This window comes from Dendrobates tinctorius, unplaced genomic scaffold (genome assembly GCF_039654945.1).
Source record: "Dendrobates tinctorius isolate UK_male_01 unplaced genomic scaffold, ASM3965494v1 ptg000028l, whole genome shotgun sequence".
Taxonomy (NCBI): Eukaryota; Metazoa; Chordata; class Amphibia; order Anura; family Dendrobatidae; genus Dendrobates; species Dendrobates tinctorius.
The window spans coordinates 56,077,624-56,100,685 of record NW_027361696.1 but is presented as its reverse complement, the minus strand read 5'-3'; the positions used below and the strand labels follow the sequence as shown (position 1 = coordinate 56,100,685).

General features: G+C 42.0%; 1 protein-coding gene across 1 annotated transcript; it reads right to left on the bottom strand.

The window, feature by feature from the left end:
* Positions 1-6,783: 6,783 nt before the first annotated feature.
* Positions 6,784-14,294, bottom strand: LOC141084930 (cell adhesion molecule CEACAM1-like). Its single transcript, XM_073569875.1, has 7 exons — positions 14,217-14,294; positions 11,610-11,936; positions 10,851-11,129; positions 9,489-9,770; positions 8,044-8,337; positions 7,691-7,930; positions 6,784-7,167 (listed from the first exon to the last, which is right to left on the bottom strand). The coding sequence occupies exons 1-7, from the start codon at positions 14,275-14,277 to the stop codon at positions 7,103-7,105; spliced, it is 1,548 nt and encodes a 515-aa protein (XP_073425976.1). The 5' UTR covers positions 14,278-14,294; the 3' UTR covers positions 6,784-7,102.
* Between the last annotated feature and the right edge of the window lie 8,768 nt (positions 14,295-23,062).

Sequence of the window (23,062 nt, the reverse complement as noted above, 5' to 3'; positions counted from 1 at the left end):
CCTCTCAGACAGCCGTGAACAGTGCAGCTAAGTGGGCACTAGCACTGACAGGCTGCAGAAAGGCTCCGCTGTCTACTCCTAGAGTGTTTGCAACCACCGTATATGGATACGGATTGATGCACACTAATAGGAGAAAAATGAGCTGCAATAAAAGAAAAATGTGTGACGCAGTGACACGCTGAGCGGCCTACAACCAGACGTAGCTGCAGGACACACTACTCAGCGTGAGCTGCACTCACACACAGTCAGAGACCTCTCAGACAGCCGTGAACAGTGCAGCTAAGTGGGCACTAGCACTGAAAGGCTGCAGAAAGGCTCCGCTGTCTACTACTAGTGTTTGCAACCAACGTATATGGATACGGATGGAAGCACACCAGATATAATTTTTTAAAAATAAGCAGCTCAAAAAGAAAAATATGTATGAGGCAGCTGTGAGGCACGCTGGGCGGCCTACAACCAGGCGTGGCTGCAGGACCCACTCCACAGCGTGAGCTGCACTCACACAGCCCTTGCAGACAGCTGTGAACACTGCTGCTAGGGAAAAGAAAGCTAAAGTGGTGGTTTATGTAGCCTAGGTAAAGCACAATATTGTTTTGAGAATCGCTATTTCTAACTGTCCCTCACAGTCTTCAACAGCAGCCTGTCCCTAACTGAATTCACAGCAGAGTGACTAGAAATGGCGGCGGCGGTGGCTTTTATAGTGCATCATGACATCATTTCAGCAGCCAATCACAGCCATGCCAATAGTTAACATGCCTACATGCCTAACAGGATGTGCCCACACTTCTGAGGATTCCCATTGGCTGAATCAAAGCGAGTGGGGTCATAGCATTATGGGAACTTCCGATTCCGGTATCCGATATGAAAAAAGTATCAGAAGTCAGTATCAGAATTCCGATACAGCTAATATCGGCCGATACCCGATACTTGCGGTATCGGAAAGCTCAACACTACTTACAAAGTAATCGAGTGAGTGTATGCTGACGGCCCGGTCTACAAGGTGCAGGTTGAGAATGGGGCGTCCACCCCTAGAGTGCTCCACAGAAATATGCTGCGGCCATGCCGGGCCGAGGCCCGTCCTGTACCAGTGCCATTTGAGGGTGATGCTCCACCTCCTGAACCTGTGTTGCCTGCTGGTGAAATCAATGATGAATGGTGGATCGGCCTTGACAATGTGGGGGGCCCTCAGCCGGACAGAAATGGTAATCTTCTGGAGGTACCACTGCCGCCACGTGACGATGAGTCCAGACAAGACCCTACTACAACTCCTGCAGCAAGTATTCCTCTGGAAGATAGTCAAGACATCCGGAGATCCCAAAGGTCTACTGCAGGGGTTCCACTAGCCTGATACATAGAACAGTGTTTTCTGTCTGTTTCTCCGCTTTTGTTTTCTCCCCTATAGGTACTGTTCTGCATTGCAAGTGTCTCTGTCCCACTGCAACCTTGATGCTGTGATGATCGAGGACGATCATCTTTAAGTAGGGAGACAAGTAAGACGTGGTGTTGCTATGGACCGTAGAGACAAGCTGCCACTTTAAGAGACAGCACCCCCCTTGGTTAGAGCAATTGGACATTCTCTCTCCCCTGCAGTAAAGACTGTGTGGTTTCTTCTGCCAGCACTAGAGAGGGGAGGGGGTGCTTTTCTGTGTGTGAGTTGAGAGCCGAGATTTCTGCAGGAAGCAGACATGCCTTCCTGGAGCTGTGAGGAAAAGAACGTTTAGTCTGAGACGGTGACTTTGTAAACTATTCTGGGGATAACAAGGTGGCTTTCCTCTGTTGCCATGAGGAGCCATGAAGAAAAGACAAGAAGGGAATCCAGAGGCGGGAATCTACCGTTTCTAGGAGCATCACTGGACCTGCACACAAGGAAAAGACCACGTTGCACAGAGCTTCCAGGAAGAAGTGCGCACCAGCTTGCAAAGCGGCAGGGGCCCCGTGATTGGACTGAGATACCAACGCTACTGTGAGTGTTAACCTCTTCTGTGCACATGCTAGGGTTTAAGATAGGATGCAATAGATAGAGCACGGCAGCCATGTGGCCTGGTTAGCAAAGGCCAGATAGGTTATAGTTAGTGTAGCATCATACATTTACTGTGTTGTCTTGCCAGTTGGATAAATACACTGAGTTGTTATAGTTGGTGCTCCGTGCTGTTTGACAGCCCAGCTAAAGAATATTATCTTTGTAAATTGTCTGCTTCCATAGCATACCCCTGTTTCTGCATTTTCTTAAACACTGCATTTCTTGACTGTAAATAAAATAACCCTTTGTTGCTTGTACCTCATCTTGTGTACCATAGTCTCCCTGCATTGTGGTGGTTCCCCGGCCATCGCTTCACATGGTCAGTCAGAAACAGCAGGAACCAATATGTTTGACAAAGAGTTAAATTGCTAAGTGCATAGGAGTCAAATATTAATAGCCTCACGCTTACCCATTTGGGACATCTGGTACTGCACACCGGGTCCCTAGCCCCAACGCACGTTTCGTGCTGGGCTCCATCAGGTGGCTTGTGTCAGTGACTATTTTGAATTGATTCCGGGCATTTCCTGGCTGGTATCTTGTATCATGACAGGATAAAACAGATAGGTCACAGTGGGTATATCCTATATGTATATGGGAGTTTATTTGTTTTATGCTGATATAGCTAGATACATTACTGCTATCCGTGTTCTGTGTGTCATCACTATCCTATGATTAACATTACTGATTTTTTTTTAAATTAATGTCGCATTACGTGTCTTGTTGTATTTAATAAAGATTGATAATTTTTATAATATTTAGTACTCAAGAACTTTTCCTTTGGATGTTACACTCTATTTTTCTCTGTATGATTATAGAAAATTTACCAGATGGTCTATCGTGCTTCTATTGACATAGCTCCAATTGCTGCTGTTAGAGGAAGGTTTATAACTAGAGTTGAGCAAATTTTTTAAAATTCGGTTCTGATTACGATCGGCGGCGGATATTGTTTTTGCAATATTCGCCAAACGCAGCCAAATGTCACTGGTGTCAATAGGAGTAGAAATGAGCGAATGTGTTCGGAACCAAACATCAAACATTTGAACATGAATAATGTACCAATATGGCACAAATATGGCAAATTCAGAGTTGGAATCTGAGCATATTCGCTCAACTCTATTTATAGCACGTGGGCACCTCCTTTATGTGGAGGAGTCCCACTTCCTGAGCTTGCCCATACATCAGCATCCAATCAGAATATTCTAGAAATACGATGTTAAATAATGCATAAGTAACTCTTCCTCTTAGAGTAGCTTTACTTGTTTTGACAACATACAGGTTATCGATTTTGCAACCCACAGCTATTTTTTTACTGGTTTTAAAACAAATTTGATTGATTAGTGCTAACATTTGGCAATTCCTCAAAATAGAGATGAGAATGTATTTGGACCTACATAGCACAGAAAGAAGGCACCGAAATCTTGATGAATGAGTCCATTGTTGGAACATCAAGCGACTGCATTTACACACATTGTAATTTGCTAAAATTACCATCAACTTTTTTTTAGCACACCTGTTTATCTGTGATTTGGACCACTTAAAGGACAGCTATCGATGTCCTATTGTTTAAATCAGTCTTATGTGCTACACATATTTTTTAAAAAGGTTCTGAAATGTTTTTTTTTTCATATCACAGATTTATTCAAAAGCAAGCATAGTGATTTTGCAATGATCAAACTGCCCACTAGGGGTATTTTAGGCTCAAACAATATGGTAGACACTGGTGGCATTATACTACACAGTGTGCAGAATTATTAGGCAAATGAGTATTTTGATGACATCATCCTTTTTATACATGTTGTCCTACTGCAAGCTGTATAGGTTTGAAAGCCAACTGCCAATTATGTAAATCAGGTGATTTGCATCTCTGTAATGAGGGGTGTGGTCTAATGACATCAACACCCTATATAAGGTGTGCTTAATTATTAGATAACTTCCTTTCCTTTGGCAAAATGTGTCCGAAGAAAGATTTGACGTACTCTGAAAAGTCAAAAATTGTGAGATGTCTTGCAGAGGGATGCAGCAGTCTTGAAATTGCCAAACTTTTAAAGCGTGATCACTGACCAATCAAGCGTTTCATGGCAAATAGCCAACAGGGTTGCAAGAAGCGTGTTGATAAAAAAACGCGCAAAATAACTGCCCATGAATTGAGGAAAATCAAGCGTCAAGCTGCCAAGATGCCATTTGCCACCAGTTTTGCCATATTTCAGAGCTGCAATGTTACTGAAGTATCAAAAAGCACAAGGTGTGCCATACTCAGGGACATGACCAAGGTAAGGAAGGCTGAAAAACGACCACCTTTGAACAAGAAACATAAGGTAAAACGTCAATACTGGGCCAAGAAATATCTTAAGACTGATTTTTCTAAGGTTTTATGGACTGATGAAATGAGAGTGAATCTTGATGGGCCAGATGGATGGGCCCGAGGCTGGATCAGTAAAGGGCAGAGAGCTCCACTCCGACTCAGATGCCAGCAAGGTGGAGGTGGGGTACTGGTATGGGCTGGTATCATCAAAGATGAACTTGTGGAACCTTTTTGGGTTGAGGATGGAATGAAGCTCAACTCCCAGACCTACTGCCAGTTTCTGGAAGACACCTTCTTCAAGCAGTGGTACAGGAAGAAGTCGGTATCGCTCAAGAAAAACATGATTTTCATGCAGGACAATGCTCCATCACATGCATCCAAATACTCCACAGCGTGGCTGGCCAGTAAAGGTCTGGGAGGCTGTGGTGGCTGCTGCACGCAATGTTGATCGTAAACAGATCAAGCAACTGACAGAATCTATGGATGGTCATAGATTGGTCATTGATTTTTTTTGTTTTGTTTTTGAATGTCAGAAATTTTTATTTCTAAATTTTGTGTTGTTATATTTACCTGGTGAAAATAAACAACTGAGATAGGTATATATTTGATTTTTATTAATTTGCCTAATAATTCTGCACAGTAATAGTTACGTGCACAAACAGATATCCTCCTAAGAAAGCCAAATCTAAAAAAAACCCACTCCAACTTCCAAAAATATTAAGCTTTGATATTTATGAGTCTTTTGGGTTGATTGAGAACATAGTTCTTCAATAATAAAAAGAATCCTCTCAAATACAACTTGCCTAATAATTCTGCACGCAGTGTATAACTAACTGTGTGTAGGGGAATCATGCTGTGGGAGCATTATTCCATGTATCGGTGACTGTGGGAGAATGTACTGTGGGGGTAGCATACTGTTTGTGGTAGAATGGAATATAGGGGATAATACGATGTATGGGTTAGGAGTCTAGGGATATCATACTGCATGTTGAGGTCTGTGAAGACATCATATTATGTGTAGAAGTCTTTGGTAGCAACATACTGTGTGTGGGGGTCTGTGTGGACATCATACTGTGATTGTCAATCTGTGGAGACATCATTCTATGTGTGGGGATCTGCAGGGGTATCATATTGTGTGTCGGAGTCTGTGGGGGCATCATACTGTTGCGTGCGGAGCGGATCTGTGGGTGCATCATACTGTGGTTGGATATCTCTGGGGATATGCTAATGTGCTTGGGGATCTGTGGGTTAATGATATTGTGAGTGGGAGTCTGTGGAGGCATCATACTGTATATGGGGATATGTGGGAGCATATGTTAGGCACCGAGATTTTCCCACTGCATGGGATAGATCCCAGGCCTTGTCGGGTGCTGTGGTCTTCCATTCAGTCTCAGCCACTGGAACTGCTGCTCACCATGGATATCAGTCCTAGCATCTTGCTCAGGATCGTGCCACAAGTTTGGTTACTGCTGGCTCTCCAGTCAAGTCTATGGTAACCTGTGTATTGCACGTGCCTTCAAGTCTATGGTAACCAGTGTATTGCACATGCCACATTGTCTTCTGGAGTCTAAGTCCGGAGATAACTGTACTGAGCATGTCCCTGAGGTGGCGCCTTCTCATTGGTGGTCGGACATCAGCTGCTCTGGTGATGTGGCAGCTCCGAATTGGTCCACGGGCAAGGTCCTGTCCGACTGGACATGAGCCTAGTGTATAAAAGGCTTTCAGAGGCACATGCTGGTGTGCAAGGATCATTTATGTGTGTGGATACACTACCACTCTGTTTGCACGTGTGATTGTGCTGCTCTTATAACGGTGACTGTGTCTAGGCAGGCAGTGTAGGGTGGGAATTCTCGCTTGGGAGATCATACTGTGGTTGTACATTTGTGGAGACATTATTCTATGTGTGAGGATCTGCGTAGGCATCATATTGGGAGTTGAGATCTGTGGGGACATCATACTGTGTGTGGGGATCTGCAGATGCATCATACTGTATGTGGGAGTCTGTGGGCGCATTATACTGTGTGTGAGCATTATACTGCGTGTGGGGATCTGTGGCAGAATCATAACATGTGAAGGGAATCTGTGAGAGCATCATATTGTGTAGGGGTTCGGTGAGAGCATTATACTGTGTGTGGGGATCTTTGGCAGTATTATACTGTGTGTGGATCTGTAAGAGAATCATACTCTATGCTGGGATCTGTGGGGACATCATGCAGTGTGTGGGGATCTATGGAGGCATCATACTATGCATGGTGAAATCTATTGTTTGTGTGGGGTAACATACACAAGTAAAGGACTGGGAAAGGGTAGAATACTGGCTTATGGTAAAACAAAGAAAAATTGCTGTGGTGTGCTATGCAGTATGTGTCCCTCTTTCTTATCTTTCAAAGTTGGGAGGTATGATAAAACTCAGCGCAGAGTGTAGCTCATATACAGCCTAGATAAATTAGAAGATGAGAAAAGCTTTTTTATTGTAGAACATATACCCAGAATTTGCTGGGAACAGATTACAGGAAATACATTTTAGTGATCTTGATAAAATATGCAAAATACTAGTAATAGTATCTACTCCAATAGCTAAAAAATATCACTTCACCTGTCACCCAGGGAACATGGGAAAAAAAAATGTCCTGCACTACATGCAATACATTGCTATTTCAGTTGTCTTCGGAGACCTGCTGTAAAATGAATAGACTTTGCTGGTAATGTATCTCTTCCATATTGTTGGGGAAACGGCACCGCATGGCCCAAGCCGTAGAACCTGGGGTAATGGCAGGGCTTCAATTCTTTCCTTCTGTTACTGTAGTCACAGTTTTATCTTTACCCTTGGGTAACCGTGGGATCCCTGAAAAAACAATTGTAGTCATCATTCATCTAGAAAAGTCTTATGTATCTATGATCATTGACACTTCTCTGTGGCCGATTGTTGACTTCAGTCTCAATGTATAAAATTAAAAGAAATGTCTCATGTATTTCATTTTAGTTTTATTATATATATTCATTAGAAGAGAAAGTATGTGTGAGATAAATAACCCTTGCACTCTAAGTCTAAATGTTAAAGTTTACTTATTTATTTTTATTTTGAAAAACTTTATTAAAGGCGGCCATTTTGAAAAAAAAAAACTCTTCCTTCTTGTATGGTCCAAATACCCAGTTCAGAATGTGTGCATTATGGCGTCTGTAAAAACAAGTAGGAGTTAAACAAGATCCGTCAGCAGATTTAACAATATAAAGTGTATACAGTATTGTATAAATCTCTTAGACCCGATTATGCTGATGTGCTTATTTTAAAAAAAATCTACACCAAAATGGTTGTATAATCTTCAAATAAAATGAACATTTTATAAGCCCAGCTACTAACTCCTTACCGAAAAGTAAAGTGCAAGAAAATTTCTTCTGCAGGTGATTACCAATGCAGGTAAGGTTTGATTTTTGGACACTTCGACCAAAGGGCACATTTCTGGTTACTTCATTCTGCCCCATTGTTGCTATGTTATTAAATATCATGGTCACATTGGCCGCAGGTTGTCCTCCTGGCCAAGAGCAGTAAATTTGTAATCTACTGTCATAGGGATCTGAAATGCATGCAATGCCCCCTTCTGGATACCCTATAAGAGAGAAAAGAGGCACTTTAGACAATGGCTAGTCATATAAATTTTTCACAAAAAAAATTACTTTTGAAACGTAGTCAAAACTCATTCAGATCTAAAATGTTGCTTACAGTTCAGAAGAAGGTTGAGCTCATTGCTGGTTTTACTGTTTAGGAGGTTGGATGCTTCACAGGTGAATGGTCCGGTGTCATTCCTGGAGACGGGACTGATGGTGAGAGTGGAGTTTGTAGGATAATCACTCTGAGTAATGTAATATGGAGGGTTCAAGGACACTGGTTTTCCATTTAGTCTCCAGGAGAATGAGATAGCTGAACCCTGAGCTGAGCAATGTAGAGACACCGAGTCCTCTCCTGCCCAGAGCTCTCTTGATGTGGTATTTGATAATATCACTGATGAGACTGGTGCTGTAATGAGAAGGTGACCGCTTAATACTGTAATATAATATTCATAACTGAGATGTAACCTATGGAGTTCAAAAAACTTAGATGAAAATAAGAAAGTAAAATCCGATATGCCATGATCATGACCAACAATGTGTACTGTAAGTTGATGAAAAATAAAATTATATCATCTTCTGGAGGTCTTGAAAAAAATGTTGTGACAATGCTATATAAGGCAAACTAAAGTCCTTAAACTGATAATAAATCCCACCAAAATTTACCAAATATCTTGAGTCTATGGCCATCTCAACATCAAGTTATTAATGATCTATTTATTATCACAATTTTAAGGAACAACCAAGTAGGACAACTGGGCGTTTTCAAAAGGAAATTCTAGGCTAAATGGACATACACATGAAAATAACATTGACAGAACCCACCAATATCAACAGGTTTTGGTCAGCAGTCAAAGTCTCCCCAGATAGGTAATGTTGGGAGGACATAAGGTTCTGGCATGTCCAATGTCGGACGACTGTTGATCCTTTTATTTCCTAAGACATAATCCAGAGGTGTCTGGAAGTGGTTCTATTGTAGAGAACTCAGGAGCTCGGCACAGCAAGCGATCCTGTTTGTCAGAGAGTTGGGAAGGAAAGCTACCAGCCAACACATCGTTCGGGCAATAAATATCTGAAGTATGTGTGGGGCTTAACATATCTAATTGAGAACCAAGTATTAAAGCTAAGAACAATGAGGATTGTTTTACATCCAAGACATCATGTGATTTTCACCTTCAAATAGCTTTCCACCTTCAATACCTGTGTCGCAACTTCAATAAGCATTCACGCAAAGATTAGTCAAGCGTGCAACTAATCGCAATGGAAAGAGATGAATAAGAAACTGCCAGAAATCTATAGCTTATCTCCCATAAAACAAAGGATGGGCTTGTTAAAATTTGATGTGCTGATCTGACTCTACCTCACCATCTGCCATCCGAACTCGAAACATACATATAAAATAAAAAGGTTCCACCAAAAGCATTGGCTTTGGATGAGTTTTCTCTGTTGTATATAGTCATGCTAACTATGTCCAATGGTTTGGGTTTCTTGTCTTAATTATAAGCTTTTTTAATGTACTTTTCAACATTTTTTAAAAATGTGAAAGATTTTCATACTTACAAGCAAAGTTGAAGTCCAGTTTGTTGCTTGTCTCTGTGTTTACCCAGTTCGAAGCTGTGCATGTCAAGAGTTTGGTGTCATCAGAGGAGACTTGGTTAATGATGAGGGTGGAGTTATTTTTGGAGAGATGATATTGGGAATTTTCTGGCAGTGGTGCATCCTCCTTACTCCAGGAGTAGCTGACATTTGTACCGCGGGCTGAACAACGTAGAGACACTGAATCTCTTCCAGGCCAAAGCAATCCTGATGCGTTACTGGTAAGAGTTACAGAAGAGACCGGTACTGCAAAAAAAAAAAAAAAGCATCATGTTGAGAAGAGAGAACAAACTACATCTAATCAGTAATTTACTGAGCAACGTAGACAGTAGCAAGGTAAGGAAAATGTAGGACTATTTTAGCTATACAGAACTAACCGATCACAGTAGGAAATTACTGCACCATTGTTACCGTCAAAAGGACTTGTCCTCTTCAAGACTTCATGAACCTGATTGTACCTTGACCTGTTTCCATAACCAGATCTGAGGGCCCGCATACACATTAGATTAATGTTGACTGAATCTGTTGATATTGATGGGTTGGGCTCACTATCTAATACATATGGGGGCCAAGACAGTTTATTGTTGGGGGGATATTGATCCAGTGTATCCAAATATGGACTGCTGATCAGGAAGAGAAGTTGAGGCCATAGAGAACACAGGACCGCTCAACCAAGCAAAAGTTCCGTATATGTGATAGCTGGACAAGATAACTACTGGCCGAACAATTGGCTGAAATAACTTTCGGCCCACAGCTATCTCATGGGTTTGGCAGCCTTAAGCCTGCCAGAACATCTCTCTGGTGGGAGGCAAATGCAGTATACCAGTATTATTGTGATGGCTCAAAAATGGGATTCAGTGCATTTTTCTTTTGTTTGTGAAAGCTTACGATGGAAGATTTAATACACAACAATGATATCTCGTACAGCTCGGAGCCCTTAGAAAGGTAGTTTTTATTAAAGCTGTTTTCCAAGATGTGAGAAGCTAAAAAAAAAAATATGGACTCTATAGACATGCCAAAGTTTATGCCTCAAGACAGTAGACTGGTATTGGGCAGCATTGATTGATGTATGACATGCAAAAAAAAAGTATCAGAAAGTAAGGTGAACCTTATGTGTGGTAGCGCATCAATAGATTTAATGGGAATTGGTTATTTTTTTTCTTCACACATTCACTGATTTTACACAATTTTTTTTTATCTTGGATTGCCCCTTTAAGTATGGTATCATCATTATTTTTAGCTTGTACTCTGTCCAATCATGCTACCGTGAACAAACAGGGATTGGTTTTATACTTTTTACAGAGTTATTTTTTATTAAACACTCACCAAAAACAGTCATAGTCATGGAGTTGCTGGTGTTGGAGCTGACAGGGTTCTGGATGGTGCAGCTGTAGGATCCAGTATCGTGCTCAGTTATTGATGTGAAGTCCAGGAATGATCCCCTACAGGTCACATGGGGCACAGAGCAGATAATCTTCTGACCGTCACGGTAGAAAGTGTAGGAAGTCACAGTCTGATTCTCGGCATCACATTGGAGGGTCACATTGGTGCCACTAATAAGGGGACTCCTTCGGTTGAGAATGAGAACCGGAGTAGTAAGTTTAGCTAGAAGAAAAAAATCACATAAATGTGGCTAAGAACAGGATGGGACAAAGGTAAAATGAAACACACTTTTTCTAAAAAGTCTTTTACTTTATTGCCAAAAGCCAATTGATTATCTAATATACGGTAACTGCATTTAATTGGGTCATTTTCTTTGTAATATTTTCTTTTTCTTTTTTTTCTGGAAGTTGGCCTCCATGGTGTCCTGATGCGTGGACTTTGAGCGATCACCTAAGACCTGCATCAAGTATTCCATATCCCTGCAGTGCCTCCACAGGGCAAATAGAGAATTACATGGCGCTTATTGAAATCAATACACTGTCTAGAAGATATTGTACAAATTTAGCATCAAACATCAACAATGAAGAGTGTTTCCTCCAACCCTGTTGACCACTTGTGGGGCATCCAAACATTGGGACATTATGGCTAAACACATGTTTAGAGATTCGAATGTGGAAAAGCTAGAGTGAAATGAATACTTACAGTAGATGGTCAGCTGATAGCGCTGAACATAGGAATTGAATGTTACAGGATTGAACACTTTTGTTTTATACGTGCTCTCATCCGCAAAGGAGATGTTGTTCAGTCTCAAAGTCCCGTTTTCCATCAGTTCAGTCCTTCCTTTATACAGAGGATTGTACTGCGGAGAGCCACCAGACGTCAGTCTCGCAATTACAATAACTTTCCCGGTGTGTCCACAATTCCAGTCTATTCTGTACTGAGGAGGTAAGGAAATGGGAATCTCGAAATTCACAGAATGTCCCAACATACCATCCACCTGTTCCATAGAAATGACTGGCGTCACAAAGCCTACAACAGAAGATAAAAAAACAGTCTATATCAAGGTTGGGAATCGTATTGTTTGCGGTATGCATCAGTTCTTGCTTTCTCTGTTTTAATAAATTTTATGTTATACTTTTTAATTAAAATATATTGTTTCTCCCAGGAAATTCTTTCTATTAAATAATTATATAAAGACTAAGAATAAGGAGGACACACGTTATACATGCCAACTGTCCCATTTTTGTTGTAATTGTTCTGCAAAGCTCAGGAGCAAGGTTAATGCACATTTGCATAAAACATAGGTGTTCCTGTGCTAGGCTGGGGCAGAGCTGAAAGTCTACCTTATTTTGGATAAGAGTAAACTCTTGGTTTGTAACTGTATGTATGTGTGACCATAAGAGAAACATGGATAACAATGGTTGCAACATTGTTCACTGCAATACACGCTGCTGGCCAATCAGAAGCCGGTAGCTGACATTGTCATGCACGTTACAACATTGGCGTGCCCATCACATTATTACAGGAAGGCATCCATGATTGGGGACAGTATTATAGGAAGGGACCTAGAATGGGGGACATTATTACAGGAATGGACCCAGGATGAGAGGAAATTATTAAAGGAATGAGCCTTGGATTAGGGACATTATTACTGGAAGGCACCCATGATTGCAGACATTATTATAGAAATGGGCCCAGGATGGGGGACATTATAACTGGAAGGGACCCAGGATGGGAGGAAATTATTAAAGGAATGAGCCTTGGATTAGGGACATTATTACTGGAAGGCACCCATGCTTGGGGGACATTATTACAGGAAGGGGTCAAGGATGATGGACGATATTATTATTGGGCGGCACGGTGGCTCAGTGGTTAGCGTTGCAGCGCTGGGGTCCTGGGTTCGAATCCCACCAAGGACAACATCTGCTAGGAGTTTGTATGTTCTCCCCGTGTTTGCGTGGGTTTCCTCCGGGCACTCCGGTTTCCTCCCACATTCCAAAGACATACTGATAGGGAATTTAGATTGTGAGCCCCATCGGGGACAGTGACGATGATGTGTGCAAACTGTAAAGCGCTGCGGAATTTGTTAGCGCTATATAAAAATAAAGATTATTATTATTTATTATTGAAAGGCACACAGGATGGGTTACATTATTACAAGAAGGGACCAAGGGTGAGGGACATTATTAATGAAAGGCACCCATGATTGGGGACATTATTACAGGAAGGGACCCAGGATGAGGGACATTATTAATTAAAGATATCCATTAATGGGGACATTATTACAGGAAGGGACCAAAGATAGGTGACATTATTACAGGAAGGAGCCCAGGATGAGGAACATTATTACAGGTTGAGGCAAGGATGGGGGACATTGTTACATGAGGGAGGAGAACATGTATTTATAGGATCTAGAATTCTGCAAGGGCCCATACATCTGTACAACAAGCAGTTGGGTTCCAGATCAAAATTTCATAACGGGTCTCATCGGACTCTACTTACGCCCCTGGGTGAACACATCTATACTATCTTAGCTCAAGAGACAGGAGCCAACAAAGACAGTCCTACATGCATTTCTTGGGTGCCTGGTGCCCATTATAATGCCTTATATTCCTTTCAATCTCCATATGAGCATGTAGAGGTCTCAGTAGCAGACATCTGATTTGTACAAGACACCCTGCTTAATTGAAAAGGGATGTCCAAATGAAACATTTCAATAGGAATGTGTCAAATTATAGAATGGAAGGCGTGACTACTATTATATGAGGATATAAATCTCTCTTGGCGCAGCTAGCTCCCAGGAATAATTTCCATTATCAATTTATTTTTTCACTAGTTTAATTTTAAAAACCCTTTAAGATGTTCCAGAATGGTGTCCCTTTATAATATAAATCCACAAAGCCATTCTTACCTTGAAGAGTCACTGAAAATGAGATGAAATCTATATCTTACGACTGAAAGACGTCATACAAAGGCTATGTGCACACAGAGAGTTTTGTGGACTTTTTTGGAGCAGAAACTGAGCAGAACCTCTCTAAATTTTCAAAACTCTTCAAAACTTTTCATTTTATTTTCAATTTCTGGTACAAAAATTTACCTCACTGGCACAAGGGCAGGTTAAATAAACAATTTCCAGCAGAATACAGACATAGGCTAGGTGCACACAAAGTCTTTTTACCGAATTTCTGGAGCAGAAACTCAATGGAAACTCAAAGTTTAGAGATTTGGAGAAGGATTTGGAGAATTTTTACTCTGTTTCTGCTCCAAAAACTCATCTGTGTGCACGTAGTCTTATGAGGGAATTCTTACCTGAAGCCACCAGAAGTGTGAAGATTGGGAACATGAACGGATATCTCAGGGCTCTCTCCATTGCGACTCTGCACCAGGTCACAGCTAGTACTTTGCCTTGTTTCAAGTTCTCTAGTCTGAGGATAAGGATGTGGAATGAATTTTTCTAGTAAAAGGTTAGACTGTGACGTCCATGTGATCCCTGCCAAAAACACACCTAAAGTAGGAATTACTTAAAGAGCATCCAAAAATTAGAATCCCCATTTATTTCCAATATCCCTGCGTGGGAGGATCTTGGATGACAACCAGTAAGACATTGCAGTTCCAATCAGAGTAGTCATTTCACATTGCTACATAACTGGCTGGATATCTTATCTCATGAGATTGTCAAGGGCAATAAAATAGGTCATCATCAATATTAAATCGGTAGGGGTTCAATCACCGGTACCTCCACTGATCAGCTGTTAGCAAGTCCCACATCCGCCGGAACTACTGAAATGAATGAAGTGAAAACGCCACAGCTCGGTACACTGTGTAGTGGCCATACTCAGGTACTGCAGCACAGCTCCCGTTGAAATGCATGGGAGCTGGGCTGCGGTACTCGAGCCAAGTAACTACAGAGTGTACTTTTTTAGTTCTCTACAGTTTGCACTTCTGCCGACCATGGGACCTACTAACAGCTGATTGATGTCGATGATGAGTGTTGGTCCCCCAACGATGCAATTAATTGATGACCTATCCTATGGATCAATATTTTTGCCTTAGATGCACATCCCCTTTAAGTAGGGATGTACACACGATTTTGTCAAGGAGGTTCAAACAAACGAAGTTACACGCATGCTCACTCCCACAGTTATTCCCCAAAAATTAAGTTATGCCCTTTCTATTTGATAAGGAGTCCAACCGCTGGGTCCCCCAGTGATCCCAAAAATGAGGTGTTGGCACTCTAAAACAGGAGTTCTGCAGCCTTGTCCTTAATGGATGGCGCAGAGACGTGCATGCTCAGTCTCTACTCCTTTCACTGTCTAAGGGGTTGATGGACACAACTTGACAGTACTATAGACAATGAATGGAGCAGAGATTCATCACATTCCTGGGACCCATGGGGGTTTCAGCTATTAGATTCCCCGTAATCAGCAAGTTATCTCCTATCAAGTGAATAGATTAATGACATGATTTTTTGGGACTTGATTGCTTGGGGTCCAGTTGCTGGGACCCCTAATGATCATGAAAATAGGGCACTTGAACTCTGGAACAGCGGTTCTGCAGAATTGTTCGAAATAGATGGAGCAAAGATGCGCATGCTCAGCCTCTACTTCATTCCCTGTCTACATGGTTGATAGAAATACCTTGACCTTGACAGTACTATAGGCATTGAATTGAGCAGAGGCTGATCCTGTTCTGGGAATCACTTGGGGTCACAGCTCTTGGATCCTCAGTGATCAGCAACTTATCCCCTATCAAGTGAATAGAGGAATAACATGATTTCTTAGGGACTTGATTACTCTGAGTCCAGCCACTGGGACCCCCAGTGATCCCGAAAATGGGGCTCTGGAACTCTAGAATAGGGGTTCTGCAGAATTCTTTGAAATGGATTAAGAAGAGATGCGCGTGCTCAGCCTCTACTCCATTCCCTGTCTATGGGGTTGATGGAAACACCTTGACAGTAACATAGGCAATGAATGGAGCAGAGGTTGATCCCGTTCTCAGGATCACTGGAAGTCCTAGCTGTTGGATCCCCAGTGATCAGCATGATATCCCTTATCAACTAAACAGAAGAAACTTTCTTTCATGGAGAATTGATTGCTGGAGGTCCAGCCACTGGGACCCCCAGTGATCCCGAAAATAGGGCTCTGGAACTCTGGATCAGGGTTCTGCAGAATTGTCCGAAATGTATGGAACAGAGATGTGCATGCTCATCTTCTACTCAAATCATTGTCTATGGCGTTGATGGAATTAGCTTGACAGTACCAAAGACAATGAATGGAGCAGAGGTTGATTCCTTTCTCAGCTGTTGGACCCCCAGTGATCAGCAACTTATCCCCTATCAAGTACATATAGAATATATTGTTTTTTAAGGAATAACCCTTTAATATCTATATATAAATTATACTATATGCTATTACTTGATCAATATTGACCTAATGCACAGCCCTCATTTACTGTGCCTAGAGCACAGATAGAATAGAAAGGCTAGATTTACTAATAATGTCCAATATTTAGACAGTAGAAGCTTAGACTTAACAGTCTGCAGAAGCAGAACATTTACCAGAGTCGATGATAAAATTTGGTTTATCTTTGGACATTTTTTGCATAACCTCGCGCCGCCTATGACTGTTAATATTTATTTATTCCAGTACCGCATTTCACCACCTGGTGGGATCTGGAGCCATGTTTGAAGTTTGGTAATATTATGACGTTGATATGTGAACAGTGCCCAGGTGTGTGGTATATAGTGTGTGCACAGCTACCTGGTGCATATAATCTCCGAGAGACACCGAGCTGACAACATCGCAAACAAATGGACAATGGCCAGGTCCCTTTCTGCTGGATGTTATTTATCTTCAGTCTCGGTAATAGAACGAAAAAAACTCTTTCTAAAAGATACTTTATAGGCTGTATTATTCCCAACTTTTTCTCTTCTATTACTTCTAGCGCACACAGGTTTGGCAACACCTACCTGGTCGATAAATGGAACTTTTGGAGGATCTGTGTATTTTGACGTCTTTGCCGACCTCCCTGATGAATATCGCATAACATGGGTCTTAGGAGAGACCGGAGATGTTGAAGTGATCGCTGAGGTCAATCCTGGTAGTGTTCCCGAGTACCATCCTCAGTACAGGGGCCGATGTCAGCTGTTTCAGAATGAGACATTGAGGCTGGACAACCTGACGTCCGCGGATGAAGGACATTATAGTCTCTATGTGTTTAATGAAAATACGTTCATCACTGAAATCGTCTCCTATGATCTCAAACTCTACTGTAAGTAATGCCTTCTAGTATGTTTCCTCCATGTAATATAAAATAGCGACACCCGACCACTGATCGCTGAGTCAAAGAAACTTTTTTTTACACTTTTGGCAGCTGCAGATACAATAATATTAATAACAATATTATTTGTTTGTTTTTTTTTAATTAGAGATGTTAAAATTTAAGTTAAAGGGCTCGTTAGATTTTAAATAAATTCAAGTCCGGTGCAATACCAGACACCACCTGTAGGTAGTGTGGCGCTGTTTATGGATCGGAAACAAAAAAGAAAAAAACTAGATGTATTTTTAGCTAAAAAATTGTGTTTCAGTAAAAATTGTTTGTCTTCTATAGCTTGGTCCAGCCTGCATGGTCTATGACTGGGTGTGGAATGAGTTACTAAGAATCTGATAGGAAAGTTTTTCACTTTTATCTTCCTTCTTTTGAGCTCTTCTCAGCTGATTTATGACCACTAAGATCAGCTTAAGGGCTCATGGAGGCGTCCATGAAATACAGTCCTAGAACAGACCGCCATGCACGGACTGGACGCAGTACAGGTTGCACCAACGTCTTCCGATGTAGATGAGGCTGCTGAGTTTGGGTTTGTAGACCCGGGGCCTGTCCAGGTATGGCGGTCAGTGCTCAGACCGTATTTCTCGAATGTCTGCTTGAACCCTTACATCATCATAAATTAGCCGAAAGGAACTGGAAGAAGGAAGATAAAATATTCTCTCCCTTCAGAACACAAATCCAACGTCAGATGATTATATTATGTAATGTTATGCTTTTATAGTGTTCTTTTTTGTTTCTGTTTAGCTTTCCTAAATGTGCCAACCCTCAGCATCATTTCTGACCGTATTGTTGATGGCACCAATGTGACCCTCCGGTGTGATGCCGGGAGTCAGATTGTGACTACTTACATTTTCTACCGTGATCAGCAATCAGTCTGCTCTGAGCCGCGTGTGATCTGCAAAGGATCATTCCTGGACTTCACCCCGATATCTGAGAATGACGGCGGATCCTACACCTGCACCATCCGGAACCCCGTCAGCGCCAACAGCAGCGACTCCCTGAGTCTGAGTGTAGCAGGTGAGCATATACTGTACTTTTGCTTTGACGTTTTATGCTCCTTCATTCATTATGATTAGTGATGAGCAAGCGTGCTCGGATAAGGTGTTTTCTGAGCATGCTTGAGGGCTAATCAAGCATTTTGGCGTACTCAAAAAATATGCTTGAGTTCCCGCATCTGCATGTCTCGCAGCTGTTCGACAGCCGCAACACATGGCATGGCCACAATCCCTGCATGTGTTGCTATTCTCGAAAAGCTGCGGCAACTTGAGCATATTTTTCAAGCACGCCGAAAAGGGCTCATACTCACTTGCGAGAGACTTGCACCATTCTCGTACAAGTCTCTCGCATGAAAACCTAGTACTGCCGCCGGCACTGGGACCGGAGCGTGTGGCTGCATAGAAATACATGTAGCCGCACGCTCCGGTCCTAGTGCAGGTGGCAGTGCCAGGTTTTCATGCGAGAGACTCGCACGAGAATCGTGCGAGTCTCTCGCAAGTGAGTATGAGCCCAAATACTAAGGCTTGAGTGTGCTCAGATAACGCCTTACCCAAGCATGCTCGCTCATCACTAATTATGATACAATTATCCACAAAGAATATAAAATTTGGCAAATTTTGTGCTTGTTTGTTTTCTTTGCAAATTGTATGTTTTTACTTTATTGTTTTTTTGTTTGTTTGCTTGGTCTTTTGGAAAAAAAAAAGTTGTTATCTTTATAACAGACATATGGTTTAGTTCTTTAATTTTTTGCTTGGGGATATTCTTTTTCCATGTAGAGGCTGCTATCTGGCATAGTAAGGGTTCATTTACACAAGCAGATAATCGTCTAGATGATGAACGTTTTGATCGTAACTCATGAATGAAAAGGTTGAACAGTGATCGTTATATTATACCATCGAGCATCACGAGCACACAGGCAGATAATCTGAAGTGTAGATGTCGTTCAAATCCCATAAGTTATACTAATTATTTTTAATCACCAACCCAAAAAGAAGGATGTACATACTGTATACCCAGATAATAAAAAAGGGTCATCTTTATAGATTGACAAGATTAAAAGAAAAAATGGTAATTATACCAAGGAGGAAAGAATAAAGAGCAGAGTGATCCCCAACCTAGGCATAATCAGAAATAAATATCCAAATATAATGCAGGTATATTCACAAATGATGAATAAATGTAGTATGTCCAAGTAAGACATCGTCCCCAGGAAGAAACAATAGTGAAACGTGCGTCGGGGCTTCCGCTCAGACTAGCCGACACCTTGCACCCACGCACTTTTCTAGTTATTAAAACATTGGTATCCCTATAACTCCTAACTACCTTTGTAATGATTAAACCTCTATATTAGATTTACTTATATTTCTCCCTATGCACTTTGGATTGATACCATGTCATTTGATTAGATGTCCACTAGACGTCTCCATTAGATTAAAAAAAAAGTTTTTAGATTGAATGTAATAGAGACATCTAAACAAATGACATGGAATCAATCCCAAGTGCATATGGAGAAATGTAAGTGCCTGTAAATCTAAAATCATTCCAAAGGTAGTTTAGAGTAAAAAAGTCATGATTGCATAAATAGAGCTATAATGAGGGAAGTGCAAAGACATACATATATACACCATTGGATGTAGATGTAATATTGTAAGGAGGCTAAACTAATTCCATTTATAAAGATAATAAATAAACACATAGGTCTCAATTGATTGAAAATAAAGTGCAATGAGAACGAACATTACAGGAGACACCAATGTTTAAGTAACTAGAAAGTGCATGGGTGCGAGGCGGTGCGGAAGTCCCGATGCGCATTTCGCTACTGCTTCTTCCTGGGGACGATATCTTCCTTGGACATACTACATTATCTGTGGACATATCTATATTTATTCATCATGTGTGAATATACCTGTATATATCTGGATATTTATTTGTGATTGTGCCTGGGCTGGGCATCACTCTGCACTTTATTTTTTCCCCATGGTATAATTACCATTTTGAGCACTTTTTCTTTTATTCTTACCAATCAATAAAGATTATTCTATTTTACTATTTGGGTCTATGTACTTCCTTCTTTTGGGTTGTTGTATATTTTGGAAGCATCCCTCCTTATATACTTTATGGTCAACTACCCACGTCCAGGAGGACCAGGCTGCGCTGATATTTTCAACTATTAAGATTATCCTGCGTTACAGCAGCATTCTGACCATTTGATTATTGGCGTTATCAGTGAATATCATAAAAAGCACCCTTCTTCAAGCTACTTTCAAACATACTAGCACGTAACTGATGAAGGTCTATATTGACCGAAACGTTTTCTGGTACTACAATAAACTGCCTCACTAAGCATTAAGTTGAGTTCCAGGTTTTCATTTTATGATTTATCACTCTTCACAAGGAGAAACATTACCCTTGAGACCCCAGTCCAGAGCCATTCACCTAGCCAAAACAGATCTCATACCTTGCACTGATGAGCAGGGCTGCGACTAGGAATTTCGGGGCCACATACTGGCAAAATTTTTGGGCCCACCTTTAGACTCTGTCCAGGTTCCCCTCCTCGAACTGTCCACATTCTCACTGCTCTCTCTTGGAAAAACTCCACTTCTCACCAATCACACATTAACAGTTCCCATCACCAGATCACACATATAGCCAGCAGCTCTTGTTTTGGCCAAAAGATTTTTTTAATCTGCCATCATGACAAGGTAGACTCTTTTTGCCAGGCCCTACTCTACTCTAACCTATTAATCATTTGTTAAAATATGCAATACAATTTAGGTATATTTTTATTTATTTTTCAATTTTTAAAATGACCAATAATATCACAGCCAAAGGGACAAATACCACCATACCATGACCAGACACCGTATTACAACCACAAAATTTCCTATAATACCACATACAAGGAACAAATACCACCACACCATTTCTAGACCACATATTACCACCACAGTGACCGGATAATAGCACATTCAAGGGACAAATATCACCACACCATGACCAGACCACATATTACCACCACATGGTGACTAAATACTACAATACTGTTCATTAATAAAAAAGAATACAATACTATCACTATAAGTGCCATTATACACAGGAGAACTGTACTTAGTATGCAGTGTCTGTGTACAAGTAATACAGTGATCACTGGTGACATTATACACAGGAGCTCTGTATATAGTGTCAGTGTATAGGTAATACAGTGATCACTGGTGACATTATATACAGGAGCTCTGTACTCTGTATATAGTGTCAGTGTACAGGTAATACAGTGATCACCAGTGACAATATACACAGGAGTTAAGTATATAGTGTCAGAGTACAGATAATACAGTGATCACCAGTGACATTATACACAGGAACTCTGTATATAGTGCCAGCAAACAGGTAATACAATGATCTCTGGTAACGGGTTGCCCTCGCACACCCAGGGCAGCGGGGTACTCAGTACCGGGCCAGTGTCAAGGTGGGAATGTGTCACAGCAGCGGTGACCCGGTCCGTGGCCCTGGGCGCCCAATATCAATGGCGGTGATGTCAATGGTGTTAAAGTTTATTAGAATAGTTTGTGATGCCACCCGTGGTGTTTGGCAAGTAAGATGTTGAGCCAACGCTGCATGCAGATCCGCTGGGACTGATGGTGTGGTGCAGCAAAGATGGTGTAGCTCCCCACAGGTGGAGCTGTAGTCCCAGGGCAGTGTAGGTGCAATGGATGAGGAGAGGCGCAGAATGGTATGGAGGCTGGTACCCAGGTGTAGTGGTGCGGGAATTACTGGAGGACACCCGAGTATGCGGTTCCAAAGCTTTACTCACTGTTTGCAGTTCACTCAACTGCCTAGATGTGAAGCACTCCAGTACTTAGTTACCCTGGAATGCCTCTCTCTAGGTGTTCCTAGTCTTTACTTGTATGACAGACAGCTGTAGCCTGCTTCGGGGACTCCTCACTGCGTCCCGGCTCTCTATTCAGTTGCTGTTGTGTCCCAAGACTATGATGGGAGCAAGGAGTTAGCGGCTCACTACTCCTCCGGTGTCTGTTGCCGGACATAAAGATCCAATCAACCTCGGGGACTGGGCCTCGGCCTTTGCGCTCTCTGGACTGGAAGGGTTCTCTATCTTTCTTCAACCAGCTTCCCACCGTCCTTCTATTCTCCTTCGTTCCGATCTGTTCTATCTCTCTTATGGAAGGTTAGTTTATCAATCTTATCAGTCTCTTTCTCTGGTCTTTCTCGTGCCAGCAGCCCACATCACTGGGACCTGCTGCAGCACGTCCCTCAGACACCCATCTTCTCTCTTCTCTCTCCTCTAACCAACTCTCTCCTCTCACTCTTCCCTCTCTTTTATAGCTAACTCCACCCGCCTCCCCAGCACCTCTCGTGTTACGAAGCCAGGGACCACAAAAGGCAGTAACATTGTACAGGAACTCTATTGTATATATAGTGTATAGTGTCAGTGTGCAGGTAACACACTGACTCACCAGTGATATGGGTCGCCCTCCCAGGACTGTGGGGGTACTCGGTACCGGGCCGATATCAGTGGGACGTGTCACAGCAGCGGTGACCCGGACCGTGGCCCTGGGCGCCCAAGTAGTAGGAAGATGTGAATGGTGGAATGTAGTTAGATGAATAGTTCGTGACGCCACCTGTGGTGCTCGGCAAGGGAGGTGTTAAGCCGACGCTGCAGACAGATCCTCTGGGACAGATGGTGTGGTGCAGCAATGATGTTATAGCCCTCCACAGGCAGGGCTGTAGTCCCAGGGCAGTGTAGATGTGGAGACACTTAGATGGTGTAGTGTTTGGCGCAGGGGATGTAGCAGTGCCAGGCGGACGGACGCAGG

Excerpts from the sequence above, each read along its gene's own strand:
- LOC141084930 (XM_073569875.1), bottom strand. The coding sequence starts at position 14,277 with ATGGAGAGAGCCCTGAGATATCCGTTCATGTTCCCAATCTTCACACTT. Across the intron at positions 7,931-8,043 it reads GCTCAACCTTCTTCTGAACT|GGTATCCAGAAGGGGGCATT; the intron begins GTAAGCAACATT and ends TCTCTCTTATAG. Across the intron at positions 7,168-7,690 it reads TTCTTGCACTTTACTTTTCG|GGATCCCACGGTTACCCAAG; the intron begins GTAAGGAGTTAG and ends TTGTTTTTTCAG.